The sequence below is a fragment of the Puma concolor genome, chromosome C1 (genome assembly GCF_028749965.1).
Source record: "Puma concolor isolate L17-30 chromosome C1, mPumCon1.1.hap2, whole genome shotgun sequence".
Classification (NCBI taxonomy): Eukaryota; Metazoa; Chordata; class Mammalia; order Carnivora; family Felidae; genus Puma; species Puma concolor.
Genome location: NC_141674.1, coordinates 85,616,049 through 85,637,424, shown reverse-complemented (window position 1 = coordinate 85,637,424; position 21,376 = coordinate 85,616,049). Strand labels below are relative to the sequence as shown.

The window sequence follows — 21,376 nt, the reverse complement described above, 5'->3', positions numbered from 1 at the left end:
ATCCTGTACTTTTCTGAATTCATGTATTAGTTCACAGTACATTAAAAGAATTATTTACCAGGGCTGGTTCAATATTTGCAACTCAATCACCATGATACACCACATTAATAAAAGAAAGGATAAGAACTGTACAATCCTGTCAATAGATGCAGAAAAAGCATTTGACAAAATACAGCATCCATTCTCAATAAAAACCCTCAACAAAGTAGGGATAGAGCAAACATACCTCAACATTATGAAGGTCATATAAGAAAGACCCACAGCTAATATCATCCTCAATGGGGAAAAACCGAGAGCCTTTCCTCTGTGGTCAGGAACAAGACCAGGATGTCCACTCTCACCATTACTACTTAACATAGTATTGGAAGTCCTAGCCTCAGCAATCAGACAACAAAAAGAAATAAAACGCATTCATCTTAGCAAGGAAGAAGTCAAACTCACTATTTGCAGATGACATGATACTCTGTAGAAAACCCAAAAAACTGCACCAAATAATTGCTAGAACTAATACATGAATTCAGAAAAGTATAGGATATAAAGTCAACATGCAGAAATCCTTTGCATTTCTATACACCAATAATGAAGCAGCAGAAAAAGAAATCAAGGAATCTATCCCATTTGCAACTGCACCAAAACCAATAAGATACCTAGGAATAAACCTAACTAAAGAGGTAAAAGATCTGTACTTCGAAAACTATAGAATACTTACGAAAGAAATTGAAGAGGACACAAAGAAATGGAAAAGCATTCCATGCTCATGGACTAGAACACTGTTAACAGGTCTATACTATCCAAAGTAATCTACACATTTAATGCAATACCTACCAAAATACCACCAGCATTTTTCACAAAGCTAGAACAATCCTAAAATTTGTACGAACCACAGAAGACCCCTAATAGCCAAAGCAATTCTGAAAAAGCAAAACAAAACTGGATGCATCAGGATTCTGGATTTCAAGCTATATTACCAAGCTGTAGTCATCAAGACAGTATAGTATTGGCACAAAATCAGACATATAGATTAATGGAACAGAATAGAAAATCCAGAAATGGAACCACAAGAATATGGTAAACTTATCTTTGACAAAGCAGGAAAGACTATCCAATGGAATACAGTCTCTTCAACAAATAGTGCTGGGAAAACTGGATGGTGATATGCACAAGAATGAAACATGTACCTCAGTGTTTATAGCAGCATTATCAACAATAGCCAAACTATGGAGAGAGCCCAAATGTCCATCGACTGATGAACGGATAAAGAAGATATGGTATAAAAAACACACTGCTCTACTGACTGAGTCAGCCAGGTGCCCCTACACACTTGTGTAATTTTATAATTGGGTGAACATCATTTTATTTTATTTTAATTAATTAATTAATTTATTTATTTATTAAAATTTACATCCAAATTAGTTAGCATATAGTGCAACAATGATTTCAGGAGTGGATTCCTTAGTTCCCCTTACCCATTTAGCCCATCTCCCCTCCCATAACCCCTCCAGCAACCCTCAGTTTGTTCTCCATATTTATGAGTCTCTTCTGTTTTGTCCCCCTCCCTGTTTTTATATTATTTTTGTTTCCCTTCCCTTATGTTCATCTGTTTTGTCTCTTAAAGTCCTCATATGAGTGAAGTCATATGATTTTTATCTTTCTCTGACTAATTTCACTTAGCATAATAACCTCCAGTTCCATCCACATAGTTGCAAATGGCAAGATTTCATTCTTTTTGATTGCCGAGTAATACTCCATTGTATATATATATACCACATCTTCTTTATGCATTCATCCATCGATGGACATTTGGGCTCTTTCCATACTTTGGCTATCGTTGACACTGTTGCTATAAACATTGGGGTGCATGTGTCCCTTTGAAACAGCACACCTGTATCCCGTGGATGAATGCCTAGTAGTGCAATTGCTGTGTCATAAGGCAGTTCTAATTTTTAGTTTTTTTGAGGAACCTCCATACTGTTTTCCAGAGTGGCTGCACCAGCTTGCATTCCCAGGGTAAACATCATTTTAAAGTTAGAGGTACAATTATGAAGAAATAGATGGAGAAATAATTGCTCAAAGAATTGAAACATGAAATTTTAATACTCAGTGATTGTGAGAATCATAAATATCTACATCTCTAAAATAATGATTAAACTTACTATAGAAGATGTAGTATCATTTTGAACAGGTAAAAACATCAGAGATTAGCTGTCTGAGCATATTTAAACAACCTGCCCCCTGTTCAGTTTATGCAAATATTTTTTTTATCATTACACAAGGATTCAGAGAACATGTAGTACAAAGGTTAAAACTCATGCAAAATCCCAAAACAGTATTTGGATCAGTGGTATACCCTCAGAAAAAAAATTGACAAGCATTCTCTAAACATAAATATTTATTTATTTACAGAATATACACGTATGATGATTTAATAGATTATATAAATCACAAAACACAAAAATGGGATAAGATGTAAATAAATAATATTTTAAATAACTAATTTTACCTATTAGTGGATGGAAAATATCTTTTAGTTCTCACTAAAAATTAATATTGATAATATATGTCAGTGAAAGCAATGTGATTAAAGAAATTTCATTAATTTTAAGTCTTGGTTTAATATTTTATGATAAAGTAATTCAAATATTCCAAGTTCTGTTTATTGATATTTGGTTTAATTGCATCAGACTTGAAAAAATAAAACACAAAGATATCCAAATTCAAATGGAAAAAGTTCTTAGTGACTATGTTTACTAATCCATGACATTAACTTTTCAACCCCACTCACAAATTATGTAAAGATTTTTGTTGAAATGTGCTAGTAAATATATATTTTCCTTGTTATAAGCAATGGTTTTTATAAGCTAATAAGATATTCTATATTTATATATCAAATAGATGATTTGAAAAAACAACCAAAATCCTTTATTGGAAAGATTTTAAACAGATTGGAAAATTTTGTTATCAATTTTTTAAAAAGGGTAAGTATTTATTTTTATGGCTAAAATCATATGATGGAAGTGTTACTAAAATAACATACTCAAAATGCTCTTGCTATACAGTAAGGGTCAGCAAACCATATCCAGCCTGTTTCTATAAATAAAGTTTTACTGGAACACATTCATTTATGTGTTGTTTATGTTTGCTTTCATGATATAATGGCAGAGCAAAACTGCCATTTCTTTTGCAGTTACTGCAAAAGCTGAAATATTTGCTATCTGAACTTTTAGAGGAAAAAATGTGCTCAACTCTGCTCTATGGTATCAATTTTCACCAAAAAGTAGTTAACTTTCTCACTCATGTTTACCTCACAGTTAAATTGTGTTTCCTTTTTCAGAAAATATTTTCTAAGTATCATACTATTGAAAGCTACATCTCATTCCTGAAAAGGACAAATCTCAAACAGCAAATTTCAAACACTTTCTAACTCATCTTTCAGTTTGACAATATCCTGAGGTAAAAGAGGCATTTATGATGATTGTACCTTTTGTTATGAAATATTGTAAAGACTCTACTATTTAAGGAATTATAACTTATATATCTACTTAACCTGGATTAGGTAAAATTGTAACCCACGGCAACATACCACAAACAAACCAGTGATGGTGTGACTATGAACCCCTTCAAGACCTACAACCTCTACTATTTTCTCAGAATATGTCTTTTTTGTTTATAACTTATTTGATACATAAACTGAAAGCATCAATGTCAATTTATACGTTAGCAAAATTTAATTGCTTTAAAAAATCTTTTTTTATTACAGTTATTTATTTTTTAGTAATCTCTACACTCAATGTGGGGCTCGAACTCACAACCCTGAGACCAAGAGTTGCATGCTTTTCTGAATGAGCCAGCCAGGTGCCCCCAAATGTAATTAATTTTTGAAAACAAAAACAGATGAAAGAAAAAAAAAGAGAAAAGAAAAATCCTGTTCTTTCTATGTTCTACTAGATAGATCAGGGCATAGTCCCAAGAGTATACAGCTACTCTGTAGATGTCCAGTACAAGTCTCTGAAACTAAAATTTTTATATACAGTAAATGAAACATTAGAATACCTAGACTATGTCAGATTCCATAATGACTCACTCGGTTTGCTAAAATTAGCTTAGGTCACAGCAGTACATAGTGTGGCTATCTTATTCCTCATAGAACAGTAGGAATACCTTACTCAGATTAGCCATTTCCCTCTTGCAGGCAACTAGTAAAGAGGGTGATTAAACTATTACTATGAAGTAAATTTTTCCATCTTGCTCTGTCTACTAAGTTTATATAAGCTCAAGCTCCTAATCGAGAAACATAATTTATAAGTATTTTCTTAAAAAAAGGGTAAAAGTTGAAATTTAACCAACCTATATAAAAATGGAACTCCAGGTTCAGCAAAAACTGACTTCGTTCATTATTCTGCCACTGAATGAAACAGGAAATACAGGGAAAGGCTATGATTTGGCTAGAAAAAATTTTTTTTGGTCTTGCTGAGTTAGACGAGTCTATAGAGATATTAGCCTCGAAAATGAGGAGGAATCCTTTCTTAGGGAAAAGTGAAAAGAAAAATGAAGAGAGACTTGGTAATCACTTAAATATGAAAGAACCAAAAACTGCCAGAGTTTTTCTTCACATCTAATTGTTCACTAAGTCCTATGAATTTTAAAATGTCTCATACTCTGGGGCGCCTGGGTGGCTCAGTTGGTTAAGCATCCATCCCACTCTTGCCTTCTGTTCAGGTCATGATTTTGGGGTTTGCCAGACTGAGCTATGTGCTGGCAGCATAGAGCCTGCTTGGGATATTCTCTCTCTCTCTCTCTCTCTCTCTCTCTCTCTCTCTGCCCCTACTCCCCCCCCCCCCCCATAAATAAATAAACATTTAAAAAAATATATTGTAAAAGGGGTGCCTGGGTGGCTCAGTTGAGTGTCTGACTTCAGCTCAGGTCATGATCTCGCAGTCCATGAGTTTGAGCCCCACATCAGGCTCTTGTGCTGACAGCTCAGAGCTTGGAGCCTGCTTTGGATTCTGTGCCTCCTCCTCTCTCTGATCCTCCCCCATTCATGCTGTTTCTCTCTCTCTCTCTCTCTCTCTCCCTCTCTCTCAAAAATAAACATTAAAATAATAATAATAAATAAAATAAAAGTAAAATAAAATGTCTTGAACTCTGCTACCTTTTTTGACTCTAATGTAGTTCGACCCTTATTTTTAACCAGATGTGTTTTCAAAATAGCCTTCTTAATGATTTATCTCCAATGTCCCTTCATCTTTCACATTTTAATTATCTTCTATAGTAATATGATCACCTCATTACTGCACACAAAAAAATTGACGTGGTCCCATTTATATCATTTGGTTGAATTTACTGGTTTTAACTAGATTTACAGACTCAATCACATCATTCTTATTTTATAAACCCTTCATAGCTCCTTCTTCAAATAGTTTGGCTGAATTTAACACTTTTTGCTAGCTTTAACTAGTGTTTTAGTAATGAATCAGCAAGGATTTAATGGCTGTTATACATTGTACTAGGTTTATAATACTTTCCCTATTCTGACAGATCTTAAACTGATGCTATAAGATCAATAAACTGAGACACTGCTCCATCATTCAGTACTTAATTGTTCTGTGCCTATTGTGTGATTGGAAATCAAAGAAAGAAAATAACAAAAAAATTAAGAAAAGACCTCATGGAGCAGGTAGAATTTTAGCTGAAGGTAGGCAATACACAGAATGATAGTAAAGGGAGTTAATGGATATAGAGGAATCTGATGGGGGTAAAGGTGTCAGGAGAGCTATGAGAAAATCCAGGGGAGAGGGAATTGACAGGGGAATTGTAAAGATGTAGGACACTAATAATGGGGAACAATGAGATGCAACCTTGGCTAGTGAAGGTGGATTCTATTAGAGAATGTCTTGGAAGCCCCGCAGAGGCATTTAAATTTGACTTTATATATAGACACCAATTAATAAAAAGAAAGAGATGGCATAAAAGATTATTCTAGCATCCATGTTTAGGCATATGGAAGAGATAGGCAAACAGAGACATTTGGAAAGAAATTACAGGGCTTAAAGAGAGATTGCAGGTAAAGAGAAGAAACCGTCAGAGGTGAGTACAAAGTTTCTGGCCTTGGAAACTATAAAAATGGAGACATCACTAAAATAAACAGGATGTTTGTTTTAAAAAAACAGGATGTTTGTTCTCAAACAAAGAAGGTTTGAGAATGGGGAGTAGGAGACGGTTTGGGACATGTTAGATAGATGTAAGCATATCAAGTGGAGCTATCCCAAGGCTATTCTATAGCGTAATACTGGACGAAGCCAAGAATCCAGTGCAAAAATAGATAGGTATAGTGATCTATCAATGCCTTGCACCTGTTTAGGATTTCAAAGCCATATAGTATTAATTTTGAGCTTCAACATCCAGGAAGGTAGAAGAACAGAAATTAACACCTTCATTTCGCAAATAAATTAATGTTTAGAATTCATGTGACTTGCCCAAAGTCAAAGAAGTTGTTAGCAGGAGAGCCAAGAAAATTCTAGTTCCTTACTCATGCCATTATACTCCTGGCTTTTAAGAAGCAAGCAAAATTCAAGGCTCTTCTTCCAAAAAGAGCCATCAGCATGGAGGCAACAAGTGAGGCCATGAGAATGTATAATTCTTTGAGGGCAGAAGAAGAGAAGAAGAAAAGATCTCTTGCACATAGATACAATTAATTAAAATAAGGAAGGAAGACAGCTCAGCAACAGACACCACCAAGTAGACAGGAGCCCTCAAGAGGGTAGGAAAAAAATCAAAACTAGGAAAGTGCCGAGTCAGGAAAGCCAAAAATGGAGTAAGTACTCAGTGATCCTAAATGCCAAAGTTGGAAGAAGGTGATTTGGCATGGAGGTAACACATTTGACAGTCGATTTGTTTTTCTTCAAAAATGTAACTCTTGAGATATTGAGGGGGAAAATCCCTCAATGTTTACTATCAACATCTATCTGTTGCACTATTAAAGGGGGCTGCATTTTATTTTTCATACATTAGAACTTCCACTTCACAAGTTACAGTAACACAAAAAAGTGTGAAAGTTTTCAATGTTGAAAAATTATAAAGTCTAAAGAATAAGCTCAAATATATTTCAACATAACCTGATCAGTTTTTTTAATTTTTATTTGAGAGGCTTTTGATATATATAAATAACAGTTTGCTTTTTTCTGTGATCTGTTTTACTAAATCAAAGTTTCAATAAAGGAAAAAAATGAGGTCTATGAAAAAGCAAAACTATAGATATCCTCCAAATAAAATTACATATGAAATAATTTACCAAGTTTTATAATAATTAATAGAAATAATATGGTAAATTTCTTGATCATATATGCAACTTCTGTCTTAAGTGGAAGCATGGAAAGAAAAGTGAACTATTTTATCCTCCTAACATGACAAATATAACATTTTCAACTTTATAACTAAAATCAACTTTCATTAGTGATATTTTTAAAATATGGCACTGTCTTTGCACTAATTGAGTTTAGAAAGGTCTTTGGAAATTATACCTGTCTTATAGTTTTAAAAAATTAGCATGACAATAGATTAAAAATTTAAAAGACACAGCTAATCAAACAACTTGCTACTGACCTTGTTCAAGTCTGAAGAGGGTCTTTTCCAGCTTTTCCATTTCGTTCAGAAGTAAAATTCTAATTTGTTTACTGTGTCCCATTTTGGCTTTTAGAAGATTTGAAATCTTTCAGAAGAATTAAAAGAACTCCAAAATCGAATGAGTTACCCCTATGAAACAAAAAGGAATTAAGATCAAGAAAATAACTATTACCTTTAATTCCTCAAGGCTGACAGCCGCACTTACATGTTCTAAATGTGTTTTAACCTTAGCAAAGCAAAAAGAAAGAATGAATCCTATAAAGAAGACCTGAGAAGGTAAATAGTTGTTTCCTCCCTTAGAGCACAATAGGACCAAAGCAAAACTATTGTATTATAGATTCTTTCAATTAAAAAAAAAAAAAAAAAAACCAAAACTGAATTATTCTCAGAGAAAAGCAATACGTTTTGGAAAGCCTGGATTTGGGTGGGGGGGAAAATTCCCGGTCCCAAGCCAAAGGGCTTTGAAGACTACAAACGGCACTTCTGCTTACAAGAGATTAGTCTGCTCAAAGATAACAGGTGGGAGAGCTCCCCATTCCCAAATTCGGGTTGGAAGCCACCAATGGGGAGATGAGAACAGAGGGAAGCAGTTGTTGCCCCTGGAATAGCTGCTGCAGACATAGGATGTACAGACGGAGCTATAGATAGAAAGAACCCATTTCCCTGAGAGACCAGCGGCATTCCTAGCACTTACGCGGAGCAAGTTATACGTGCAGCTTCTGGGACACTGCAGGACCCGCGACTCTGGTGTTGGAGTCGGGGGAGGAGACGGGAAGGAAAGCAAACGGGGAAAGGCAGGCTGCCCAGGAGCAAAAAGCAGCCCCAGACAAGGAGGGCCGGGCGCCGTGAAGGGCAAAGGGCGGGGCGGCGGCAGCCGGGCCAGGGATAAGGCCGCTGTGTGAATGGCAGAGAGCTTCTCCGTGACTCCGCCTCGCGCTGGTCCCGGAGAAGACCCTCGACCCACCGGGCCTCAAGTTCCCCACACGCCCGGGTGGGAGCTGACAGGTCCCCTCGCCCACTTCCGGGAGGTTCCGCACCCTGCTCGCCGCGACCGCTAGTCTCGCGAGACTGCGGTCAGCGGGGCCGGGGTCCGGGAGGCGGCTGGGGCCCAGGCAGCGAGCTGCTTTTGGTTTTCGGCGCTAGAGAGGTGCGAGGTCCGGAGTGCGCACTTCCTTTACCAGCCTGCGACCTCGTGGTTGAACATTAAAATGCTACGGTAGAAGGCTGCCAGCTAGATTGAGCTGCGTATGTCACAGGGTCGTTTTGTGGACCGGCTGAATGGTGGGAGGCGAGAGACCTGGCTTCCTGTGCTTTTTCTACCACGATGTGTTTTGTGTCTTTGTTTTGATTTTTTTTTTTTTTTAATTTTGACGTGGCCTAAGTTTACTTGGCCTAAACTCTCTGAATCTTGATTTCCCCGTATCTAAAGTAAGGGGCCGTCTACAATCTCAGACATTCCATCCTTCGTGTGTCTACCATCTCTAGTGCTAACACAGGGCACATCTTGAATGCAGACACGGAACTACTAGGTAGGTGAAATGTGGCCAGTTTGCAAACAATTGAGGGTGCAAATACCGCTTGTACAACGTCTGGTTGTATCTGATGTACACTGCATAGACCTGAAGAGCATATGCGATTAAGGATCTATATTGGCTGCACATATTTCAGGCCAGAAATGTAGGATCTGGTACAGATGTCTAAGGAGATTTTATGCCTGAGGAAAAGAAACCCCTTCTAGAGTTTTTTGAGGACACCTAGGGATCATGAGAAAAAAGACATGAGTGCAGAGAAAGATCTTGCTTTCTTTATTGTGGAAATAATGTAGATCCAAAAACAATGGTTAAAAACTAAAGATACTGAAATGTTTGTTTCAGTAGATTTCTGAGAATGGCTAGTTGCAAGTGGTCCAAAACTGAGTTTGGGTATCTGTAGTTCATTTATTCATTCAACTAGTATTTATTGAGCACCTAGGATTTGCCAGGCATGGAAGTGAATCAAAGTCACTGCCCTCGTGGAACTCTTACATTTTGTTGGTGGGAGGCAGATAAATAAATAAGATAAATAAATTATATAAGATAACAAAAGGTTGTAGGAAGTGGGAAGCATAGAAGAGTCAGGAAAAGGAAGTTTGCAATTGTAAATACAATAGTCAGTAAAGGACTTGCTGGTGAGTTGACATCTGATCCCAATGAGAGAAAGAGCAAAGAGGATATCCAGGGTAGAGGGTTACATACAGAGGTACAGAAAGTTCAAAGGCCATGAGGTAGGAGCACCCTTGTGGATTTAAGGAGGCCACCATAGCTGAGTGAAGAGAGTGGTAAGAGATTAGGACAGATAAGGGGGGGGGGGGCTTGACAGCCAGATCTTGTAAGGCTTTGTAGGCCATTGCAAGGATTTGGGCTTTTAATATGGGCAAAAGAGACGTTGGAGCATTTTGAAAAGAGGAGTGACCTCATCTGATAGACCTTTAAAAGGATTACCCTGCAACTTTATGGAAAATAGCTAAATAAACTGGAGGGTGTGGTGAGGAAGGAAGCGAGACCAATTAAGCAGTTATTTCAATTAACCAAGATACAATGATGTTGGGTGTGTGTGTGTGTGTGTGTGTGTGTAAAGAAGGTATAGCAATGAAGGTGGTGAGAAGTTGTTGAATTATGGATCTATTTTGAAAGTAGAGCTTATACTGATGATGAGAAAGTAGTGTTCTTCAATTTGTAAGTCACATTGAGGATTGTAAATCATACCCATTGAGGGTTATAAAAGTAATTTAGTTGCAACCAACAATTTTTTTAATGTTTATTTTTTTTGAGGGTGGGGAGAGAGAGAGAGAAAGAGAGAGAGAATGCGAGCAGGGGAGGGGCAGCAAGAAAGGGAGACACAGAATCCAAAGAAGGCTGGGCTGTCAGCACAGAGCCCGACACTTGGCTCTAATCCAGGAACTGTGAGATCACGACCTGAGCTGAAGTCGGATGCTTAACCAACTGAGCCACCCAGGCGCCCTGCAACCAACAATTTTTAAAGTAAAATAGGAATGATCTGAGTGCATTGCATCTGGTAAGACTATTATTTCAAGAAACTTCTGTTTCTGTTACTTATGTTTTGTTGTAGTGAGTCCTGTATTCCTACTGGGAGTCATGGTCAAAAACATGTCTGAGAGCCACCACTCTCAAAAAGCTGTGTAAAAGCATAACCATTCATGATTATGAAATGTGCCTGTGTTTTAATCCCAGCTCTGCCACTAACTGGCTGTTCAGCTTTCTAAGGTACTTAACCTTGGCCGCCTGGATGGTTAAAGTCAGTTAAGCATCTGACTTTGGCTCAGGTCATGATCTTGAAGTTCGTGAGTTTGAGCCCCACATCCGACTCTTTGCTGTCAGTGCAGAGCCCACTTCAGATTCTCTGTCCCTCTCTCTGCCCCCCGCTTGCATGCTTTCTCTCCCCACCCCCCCTCAAAAAATAAATAAACATTAAAAACAAATGGAATGAATGAAATATGGCCCTTTGTAGCAACATGGATGGAACTGGAGAGTGTTAGGCTAAGTGAAATAAGCCATACAGAGAAAGACAGATACCATATGTTTTCAATCTTATGTGGATCCTGAGAAACTTAACAGAAACCCATGGGGGAGGGGAAGGAAAAAAAAAAAAAAGGAGGTTAGAGTGGGAGAGAGCCAAAGCATAAGAGACTCTTAAAAACTGAGAACAGGGGTGCCTGGGTGGCGCAGTCAGTTGAGCGTCCGACTTCAGCCAGGTCACGATCTCGCGGTCCGTGAGTTCGAGCCCTGCGTCGGGCTCTGGGCTGATGGCTCAGAGCCTGGAGCCTGTTTCCGATTCTGTGTCTCCCTCTCTCTCTGCCCCTCCCCCGTTCATGCTCTGTCTCTATCTGTCCCAAAAATAAATAAACATTGAAAAAAAAATTAAAAAAAAAAATAAAAACTGAGAACAAACTGAGGGTTGATGGGGGGTGGGAGGGAGGGGAGGGTGGGTGATGGGTATTGAGGAGGGCACCTTTTGGGATGAGCACTGGGTGTTGTATGGAAACCAATTTGACAATAAACTTTATATATTGAAAAAAAAACAAATGGAATATACTCAACCTTTTTGTGCTTTGGTTTTTACAACTGTAAAACAGGGATAAAAATAGTGCCTACTATTAATTAAATGAGGACTTAGAACTGTGCCTGAGACATGTGTAAGTACAAATACTAGGATGGGACCCTGACTGATGTGGAATACAGTTCATGTTTATGTTTGTCTTCAGGGTCTCCTTTCCGTACCCCCTTTGAGTCTCTCCTATGACCATCTCATCACACTGCTCTCCTGTTGATCACTCTTCTCCAGGGCTCCAAAATTAGCTTTCCCTGTTCTCCCTCCACCAGCAAAACTGTCACTTTAGGGCCCAATATTCCAGCTAAAATAAGGAGTAAAATAGACTGACAAAATGAATTCCTTTAGTGGTGAGTTATTCTTACACAAATGCTTGCATTTTAAAAGATTTGTCAATCCAAATGATCTTAATTTTGGAGATTTCATACTGTGAAAGAAAGTGAAGAAGGTCAAGTAATGGAAAAATTATGATTCAATGTGATGTGTCTCAGAGGTTACGTTTACAAGCCACACAGCGTCCTTTTTAAAAAAGAAGAGTCACGCTAAGTGTGCTATTTGTGAAGTTCTTGGAATGCCAGTGAATCTGCAGTCTAGAGCTACAGTGGTACCATGTGCTGCCTTCATTTTGGCAAACATTTGTCATGTGCCTGTCGTGTGCATAACAGAGATCTATATATACACAATAATCTCATGCTAGAGTTGTCAGGAGAAGAATCTCCTTGAGGAACATCTGATGGATAATCTCAGCTATTTGGCAGTGACTCTACTGTTTTCTAAAACATTGATATGAATGTATCTGGGGAGTGGGAGAAGGGCTGTGGTCAGAAGGGTCAGAAAACACTAGAGTGTTTCTTAAGGTCTGTGTATGGGAGTGTCTGTTTTGGGAAAGGAAAGGAGTTATTTAGGGTATTATGTATAGTCTGGTCCCAGTCCTGTAAGATTCTGGGTCTGAAGTGGAGGGATCTGCCTTATTTGGCTTTTATATTCATCAGCATTTTTTGTGCATCTTAATTTTGTAGTGATTATATACTGACATTATGAATAATTTTATTTTGTAAAATTTGGAATTGTGTTTTCAAAATCTCTTCTAAGTAGAACAGTTTATTCTGCATTTTTGGGAAATATCCAGACTTAGCCAGGGAAGAGAAGGGAAGATAGGAAGGAAATAGAGCTGAAGTCAGACAAGAAGAAGGACCTAATATAATGGTGATAGAGATACAGAAACCAGAGAGAGATTTTTCAAAAAAGGATAGTACAACACAAAACGCATTTTGGAAACAAACTCGGGATTAGTTTTAATCTCTCTGAATTACAGTTGATTCATCTGTAAATTGGAGAGAATAACGCTTCATTTGGAGGGTGGTTTTGAAGATTAAATGAAATAATGAAAGCATTCAAGGCATCTATTATATAGCCCTTGGTAAAAATCAGGCTTTTAATAAATGATAGCCTAAAAAGAGAAGGGCTGATGGCCAGTTGTCTTCGCTGGGTTCTGATGGCAGTTAGACAAAGCAGATGAAGAGGAAGTCTCCCAGAGCCTGGCCAACAAAAAGAATCTAAAGGTCTGTTATCTTACTCTGTGAAGAGGGAGTATAAAGGTGAACTCAGAAAAGGAAGTCAGAGCCCAAGGTTTTAGCCTAAATCATAGAGAACAGAGGAAGGACGTAAGAAAGAAGTAAGGTTTTGTTGCTGTACAATTAATATTTATTAGAACAATTATTGACATGTACATGTAATGGAGGTAAAGATAGTTGTATTTTATTTAAAAAAAACAAAAACAAAAACAAAAGCCAAAACTTGCATGGGAAAAGTCATTAAAAAAGTCCTAAGCATTGATATAACAAATTGACCAAAAAGAGCATATGGAATGCTTTGAAACCATGATAAGAGGAAACTCGAGAGGGTGTTTTAGTGGTTTCTTTTTTCTAAAGATAGGTATTTTAAAATGTTCTTTGGCCCTACATTTAGAGCTAAATCATTTTTACCCTTGCAAATAAATTTAACTTCCTGTTGAAATCCTGCCTCCAGAATTTCCCTGTGGAAGGATGGAGTTGGCAGCCTGGTTGGGGAACAAGGATGAGGGAAGGAAGACTTGAACTGATTTTCTATATTTGTCAGGACCACTTCAGCTGCATATGACAGAAAACAACAACAACAACAACAACAAGGCAACAGTGGCTTAAACAAGAGATAAATTTGTTTCTTTCTTGCATAAAAGTTTAGAGGTGAGCAATTCAAAGCTGGTGTGGCAGGTCTGTAAAGGCAGTCGGAAGCCAGGATCTCTCTAGCTCACAGCTTCCTCCCTCTTATTATGTGGATCTTATCATAGTACCACAAGGCTGCCAGAACTCCAGCTATCATATCCAAGTTCAGGCAATATAATGGAAGAAGAGGAAAAGAAGGGTATACCTCTTCCCTTTAAGCTTTCCTGGAAATACCAGACAGCATTTCTGCTTCTATCTCATTAGCCAAAACTTGGTCACAAGGTACACACAAATGTAACTTGTGTCTGGGCAGCAATGAGACTAGCCAAAACACAGGTTTTGTTATTAAGGAAAGAGAATGAATAACTAGTAGTGTCTGCCACAGTTTGCGTGGCACTTTATTTTCCATTTTAATTGTTATCAAAGCAATGCGGTTTGGAGCAGGGGGATGGAAGGCCCAGGAGGAGTGTCTCCAAGGCAAAAAATGGAACTGATTGTTTAATGTGCTTGACCACATGGAGAGATGTTTCACAAACACCTTAGTTTTCTGTCAGAAAGCTTGGGGGTGATTAAGCAAACTCCCCCCCAAACTTTAAAAAGTCCAGTTGGAGATTGCAGCTATAGACCTATTAGCCAAATGAGCTTGCTACAACTGAACTCCAGAACCAGCCAGTTTACCTAACCCATTATGGACAGACTGGAGAAATCATGCTCATTGCGTGTTTATTCTCAGAAAAGGACAGAGGTGGGGCGCCTGGGGGGCTCAGTCGGTTGAGCGTTTGACTTCAGCTCAGGTTATGATGTAACGGTTCCGAGTCTGAGCCCCATGTGGGACCCTCTGCTATCAACAGAGAGCCTGCTTCGGATCCTCTGTCCTTCTCTCTCTCTGCCCCTCCCCCGCTCACTCTCCCGCCCCAAAATAAATAAGCTTAAAAACAAAAAAAGGACAGAGGTAAGCCAAGCTCACCGGTTATTTTTCCACATATTTACCAACCAGGTAAATCACTCTCCACTCCCCAGGAATGGAGTAAATTAACTAGTGCAAAGAGAAGCCAGAGGTTTATTTAGGGAAGCTCTTTCTGTAAAAAAAAAAAAAAAAAAAAAGAATTAGGGGAAAGCATTCTTCTTCAGGCATTACATAAGCCCCTTAACTTCTTTTGTGGTCTAATTCCTAAGCTGTAATTTATCTTTCAAGGATATATAAAAATAAAATGTCTGAAATGTTTCAAAAATTAATATATACCCTATAAATAGTTAATAACAATGAATGTTTAATGAGCATCTAGGAGGTGCCAGGCACTGTTCTAAGCCCATTACATGAAATAACTCAATTCCCAGGACACTATTGTTACCCCCAATTTAAAGGTATGTAAACTGAGTGCCCAAGGTTAAGTAGTTTGTTTAAGGTCGTGTAGGAATCAAGTGGAAGAGTGGGATTTCAATTGTATTCTCAGCGACTCTGTTCAGTCAACTCTAAATCTGAGGGCATTGATGTTATCCCCATGGCCTGGAAATCAATAAAGGTTTTCTAAATTGAATTTGGATATTGCTGACTTTATATATGGCTATGACAACAGTGAGTTTGTTTTCTTCTAGGAATATTCTGGCTAATCTAATACTCAGTCATCTCAGGACAGCTGCTTCAGGAAATCTTTCCCTGCCTTGCCCTCTTTCCCGTGGGTCTGGGTTAGGTGTTCCTCTTTCATGTCCTCTGTTGTATGATGTATGATATCATGTTGTATAATAACCGCCTTTTCTCTTTCTCACTAGAGTTTTTGAGGCAGGGATTGTGTTTCCTGTGTCTGGATGGCACAGCTGTAAATTGTTTACATTTCTTAGATGTATTAAGAAAACTATACTTTCTTCTTTTTAAAAAAATTTAAACAAGACTTTTATTTTAGAATAGTTTGAGGTAAGAAAATAGTTGCAAAGAGAATACAGAGAGATCCCAGTTTCCCCTGTTGTTAAGATCTTACAATAGTATTATTCATGTGTTACAATTAGTGAACCAATATTGATACATTATTACAGTCCATAGTTTATTAGATTTCCTCACTTTTTACCTCCTATCCTTTTTCTGTTCTGGGAGCCCTTCGGGATACCACATAACGTTTAGTTGTCATGTCTCCTTAAACTCCTTTTGGCTGTGACAGTTTCTCAGACTTTCCTTAAAAAAAAAAGTTTTTATTGATATATAATGGACATATACCATTGTGTAAATTCAAGGTGTGCAATGTGTTGATTTGATATATATTGCAAATATGATTACCACTATAGAGTTAACTAACATTCCACCACATCACATAATCATTTCTTTTTGGGGATGCAAACCTGTAAGACCTAGTCTTCTAGTAAGACCTGGCCTCTTTGAAGTTCATAATACTGTATTATTGTCTATAACCACTATGCTATACATTAGATATCCAGGACTTATTTATCTACTGGTTGCAAGTTTGTAACCTTACAATATCTCCCCATTTCTCCCACCCTCAGCCCCCATACACACTATAACTTCTTTAGCCATTCGTCCATTGATAGATACTTAGGCTGTTTCCTTTCCTCTCCTCTCCTCTCTCCTCTCCCCTCCCCTCCCCTCCCCTCCTCCCCTCCCCTCCCCTCCCTTCCCCTCCCCTCCCCTCCCCTCCCTTCTCCTCTCCTCTCCTCTCCTCTCCTCTCCTCTCCTCTCCTCTCCTCTCCTCTCCTCTCCTTTCCTTTCCTTTCCTTTCCTTTCCTTTCCTTTCCTTTCCTTTCCTTTCCCTTCCTTCCTTTCCTTCCTCTCTGTCTCTCCCTCTCCTTCTTTCTTGCTTTCTTTCATGATTTCAGGAGTAGAATTTAGTGATTCATCACTTATATATAACACCCAGTGCTTATTCCAACAACTGCCCTCCTTAATGCCCATCATCCTAGGTTGTTTCCATCTATATTTTTAAAAACTGCTCTGATCCCCTTTACTGTTCTCCAACTGCTGGACATGGGAAAGCAAAAATAATTTTTGTCTGTTTTGAAACTAATCCTGATCCAATTGTTTAAATAATTTCTTTGGGGCACGTGGGTGGCTCAGTAGGTTCAGTGTCTCACTCTTGATTTCAGCTCAGGTCATGATTTCGTGGTTCATGGGATCAAGCCCCACATTGGGCTCTGCACTTTCAGCACAGATTCTCTCTCTCCCTCTCTCTCTGCCCCTCCCCTGCTTGTGTTCTCTCTCTTTTTCAAATATATAAAAATAATAATAATCTCTTTAAACTTGCCTCTATGAAATAATTGTTTTATTGTTTCCATCCCCCTTCTCCGTACTTCTAAGCTGATGTCTGCCATACAGAGCAGGGTCTCACATGGAATCATTGCTATGGAGGAGTTGAACTCTGTGGCCTTGAACTGGGCATCGTGTAGGGGCTGGTGTTACCTAAAGTACATCTGTATAGTCCTGTTCCTGGTTATCCTGTTGACATAAGCTACTAATGTGTATAGCTGATAAATTCCTGGTCATTCTTTCTTGGCTTGGTCAGAGCCTAGAAGCCTTCTCTGCTGTTTAGGCTTCCTTGAGGTCCTCCTTCCGCTGCAGAACCCCTCCAAGAGTCTGAAGGGTTCTTAACCTGGCCCAAGGGCCAAGGCATCCATTTCATAAGCCTTTGCTGGAATCACCTCACTCTGCCATGGTGGATCCATGTAATATGGGCTGGGGATGGAAACTAGGTCCTGCCTGTAACTGATGTCCTTGCTTTACCCTCCTAACCATGATGGGGCTCCCCTTTTTGGACCTTCCCCACCTTTTTTTTTTTTTTTTTTACCTAGCATAACACTCTTCAACCAGAGTTCAAAATAGGGAGCAGAACAAAAAGTCCTCTATGCATTTGACAAATACTGTACCTGCTGTGTGGTAAGCACCATTCAAGAACTGTAGGAACAGTAATGAACAAAGCAGACATAAATCCTTGCCTATCTGGAGTTTCTATTCTTTAAAAAAATTTTTTTTAATGTTTATTTATTTTTGAGACAGAGAGAGAGAGAGAGAGCGAGCACATGAGCAGGGGAGGGGCAGAGAGAGAGGGAGACACAGAATCTGAAGCAGGCTCCAGGCTCTGAGCTGTCAGCACAGAGCCAGATGCAGGGCTCAAATTCATGAACTGCGAGATCAGGACCTGAGCTGAAGTCAGATGCTTAACCAACTGAGTTACCCAGGTGCCCCTGGAGTTTATATTATAATAATGCCCTGAACCTGTCTGACTTGTTCCCACCAGGACACATCACACTATTTCTCTCACGTCCCTCTCTCTTTAGATGGTCACACTTTCACAATTACTCAAGCCCAGAAGGAATGGATTTCCCTTCCTTCCTACCAGGAACTAGTTCATTAGTCCCTGTCTCTAATGTTAAATGAGAGATAAAAGAACTTACAAAGTTCTGTATCAAACATGCCTATAGTCTTGCTGCAAAATCATATTTTCAGTGAAAAGTGTTTAATATTAACACTTTCTCTTTACATTAATTCTTTAGCAACCCAGGACTCTTACTGAGGCAGTTGGGTATCCTAGGCCAAATGGGAGAAAGTCTGGTATGTTGCAAAGGCAAATGGTAAAGGTACATTTATATCTTTAAAATAGTATCCTGTATTACATCAGGATCTCCATTGCCTGGTGTAGTACCTGACACTGAAAGCCATTCAATAATGGCTATAAGAATGAGTGAAAGATGGAAGGAATGGGTAACTTAATGGATTATATTATATTTATACTTTTGTTTCTGGATCAACGAATAATTTACTTTAGGCTAACATTTTTGACATTTACTTTAGGCTAACATTTCTGGCTTATTTCACTTACCATCACCTCCTTAGGGTTCACTCATGTTGTCATGTGTCAGAATTTCCTTCCTTTTTAAGGCTGGATAATATTCCATTGTATGCATTTACCCCATTTTGTTTATCTATGCATGTGTCATTGGACATTTGGGTTGTTTATGTCTTACCTACTGTGAATAATGCTGCTGTGAACATAGGTGTACAAATATCTCTTTGAGACTCTGCTTTAAGTTCTTTTGGAAATACACTCAGAAGTGGAATTGCTAGATCATATGGTAATTCAATTTTTAATCTTTTGAGGGTCTGTCATACTGTTTTTCATAGCAGCTGTACCATTTTACATTCCCATCAGCAGTGCACAGGGTTTCAATTTCTCCACATCATTGCGAGCACTTGTTCTTTTCTTTTTTTAAAAGTATTCTATTTTTTTAATGTTTGTTTATTTTTGAGAGAGAGAGAGCCAGCAAAGGAGGGGCAGAGAGAGAGGGAGACACAGAACCTGAAGCAGGGTCCAGGCTCTGAGTTGTCAGCACAGAGCCCGATGCAGGGCTCAAACTTGTGAACCACGAGATCATGACCTGAGTCAAAGTCAGACGCTTAGCTAATTGAGCCACCCAGGCGCCCCTCTTTTCTTTTCTTTTCTTTTCTTTTCTTTTCTTTTCTTTTCTTTTCTTTTCTTTTCTTTTCTTTTCTTTTCTTCTTTCTTTCTTTCCTTCTTTCTTTCCCTCTTTCTTTCTTTCTTTCTTTCTTTCTTTCTTTCTTTCTTTCTTTCTTTCTTTCTTTCTTCTTTCTCTCCCTTCCCTCCTTCTTTTCTCCTTTTCTGTCCTTATACAGAGCATCACATAGTACATTGTATAAAAATAAAATTACATGAAATATAATCTATGAGTGATACGTGCTATATAGATTCTCAGTTTGATGACCAACACAGCCTAATTTACCAGGACACTTGGCTGAAGTATTTCACTGCCAATCCAGTAAACTCAGAGGAAAGGTCAACAGTATAAGACAGAGGCTAATCTGTTTTAACTGCCTAAGGTTTAAAAAAAGCCCTCTTCTCAATTTACAGTGACCGTGGGAGTCATTTTCCTGCTTACACAGTGATTAAAGGGATTGTATATCATGAATGTAGCATAGTGGATAATCAGCAAAACGTTAAGGTTAAATTAAATTAATCAGCACTTTGGAAAGTTTATTGCATGAACATAGGTTACATGTCCTGTCAAGGCAAGTAATTGCTTCCTTTTTTTTTTTTTTTAATTTTTTTTTTTCAACATTTATTTATTTTTGGGACAGAGAGAGACAGAGCATGAATGGGGGAGGGGCAGAGAGAGAGGGAGACACAGAATCGGAAACAGGCTCCAGGCTCTGAGCCATCAGCCCAGAGCCCGACGCGGGGCTCGAACTCCCGGACCGCGAGATCGTGACCTGGCTGAAGTCGGACGCTTAACCGACTGCGCCACCCAGGCGCCCATTCTTTATTTACATAGAAAAATAGTAATAAGCTTTCATTTTCTTTCTTTTTTAAAGTATTTTATTGGAAATAATTTATTTAGAGATTCAAACATAGTGAAGTTACATTTGAAAAATATATGTGGCTTATGGGGCACCTGGGTGGCTCACTCAGTTAAGCATATGACTTCGGCTCAGATCATGATCTCACATTCATGGGTTCGAGCCCCGCGTTTGGCTCTGTGCTGACAGAGCCTGCTTCGGATTCTGTGTCTCCTTCTCTCTCTGCCCCTCCCCTGCTCACACTGTTTCTCTCAAAAGTAAACATTAAAAGATTAAATATATATGTAATAGTGTTATTGAAATACAAATATATGTAATGTACACTAAATTTAGAACAGATTCAGTATTTTAGTCTGAACCGATTTTGTGAATCATACTATATTCATTTAATATATCTCTAGGATCCATCTTGACTTTTCTTTCTCTCCTTCCTAGGGCTTATTGATTCTTTGATATTTTCATATAAGTTTTTAAAAAGTTATGAAAATTTGAGGTGATTTCTAATTCCTTTGTGTTATATCTTAATAGTAACATTAAAATGTCAGACAACATTCTTGTGTTTATAGTTCTGGAAGGCTTAGGAGGCATGGTGACACAAAAGGTGATTAGTAAGCACATTCAGGTTTGAGAAGCACCGTGATGCCTTTGTGCTTCAAGTTTAGGCCTTCCTAACCTCCATTTTTAGGGACCCTCTACCCTGTAGCTTTCTGAAATCTGAAGGCCATCAGCCAGTTCAGCTGGATGAGCTTGAACAAAAATGGAATTTCTCAGCAATACTGAGAAATATTTAATGAAATAGTGTGATGTTTTTATATGAATACTGTGGAATCAGTGTATCCTTCTTTTTGTATGTTAAAAATTGCCTATATTGGAAAATGAATATAGACTATATGAATAGTTTACGGTCAGTTTTACCACAGGTCACATCATCTCTGGGCTGAAGAAGTTCTTTGGCACCTTATTTAGTATATGTGTTGTGTACCTACACAGCATTGTCTTGCAATATAATGATCAAATTGGTTTATAATATCAAACATAGAAAAAAAAATCAAACTTACACAAGTAATGAGTTTTCCTCCAAAGAATAAATGGACCACACAACGTTGTGACAAGCTCAGTAGCCGTGTTTTGT

At 38.3% G+C, this 21,376-nt stretch overlaps 2 protein-coding genes across 7 annotated transcripts in view; one reads left to right on the top strand and one right to left on the bottom strand.

Annotated features, from left to right (window-relative positions):
• AGL (amylo-alpha-1,6-glucosidase and 4-alpha-glucanotransferase) overlaps window positions 1-8,686 on the bottom strand; it is an 83,588-nt gene extending 74,902 nt beyond the window's left edge. Inside the window, exons 1-2 of one of the 4 annotated variants that reach the window (XM_086717655.1) lie at window positions 8,315-8,686; window positions 7,600-7,749 (exon numbers count right to left, since the gene is read on the bottom strand). In XM_086717655.1, coding sequence (XP_086573781.1) covers window positions 7,600-7,681 — 82 coding nt within the window. In that variant the 5' untranslated portion in view covers window positions 7,682-7,749; window positions 8,315-8,686. The other 3 variants (XM_086717657.1, XM_086717656.1, XM_025912744.2) reach the window with 3 other exon arrangements.
• Window positions 8,591-21,376, top strand: part of FRRS1 (ferric chelate reductase 1) — a 105,299-nt gene continuing 92,513 nt past the window's right edge. For all 3 annotated transcript variants that reach the window (XM_086717660.1, XM_086717661.1, XM_086717659.1), the window contains exon 1: window positions 8,591-9,149. The gene's annotated coding sequence lies outside the window, so the exon portion shown is untranslated. The remainder of the gene's footprint in view (window positions 9,150-21,376) is intronic.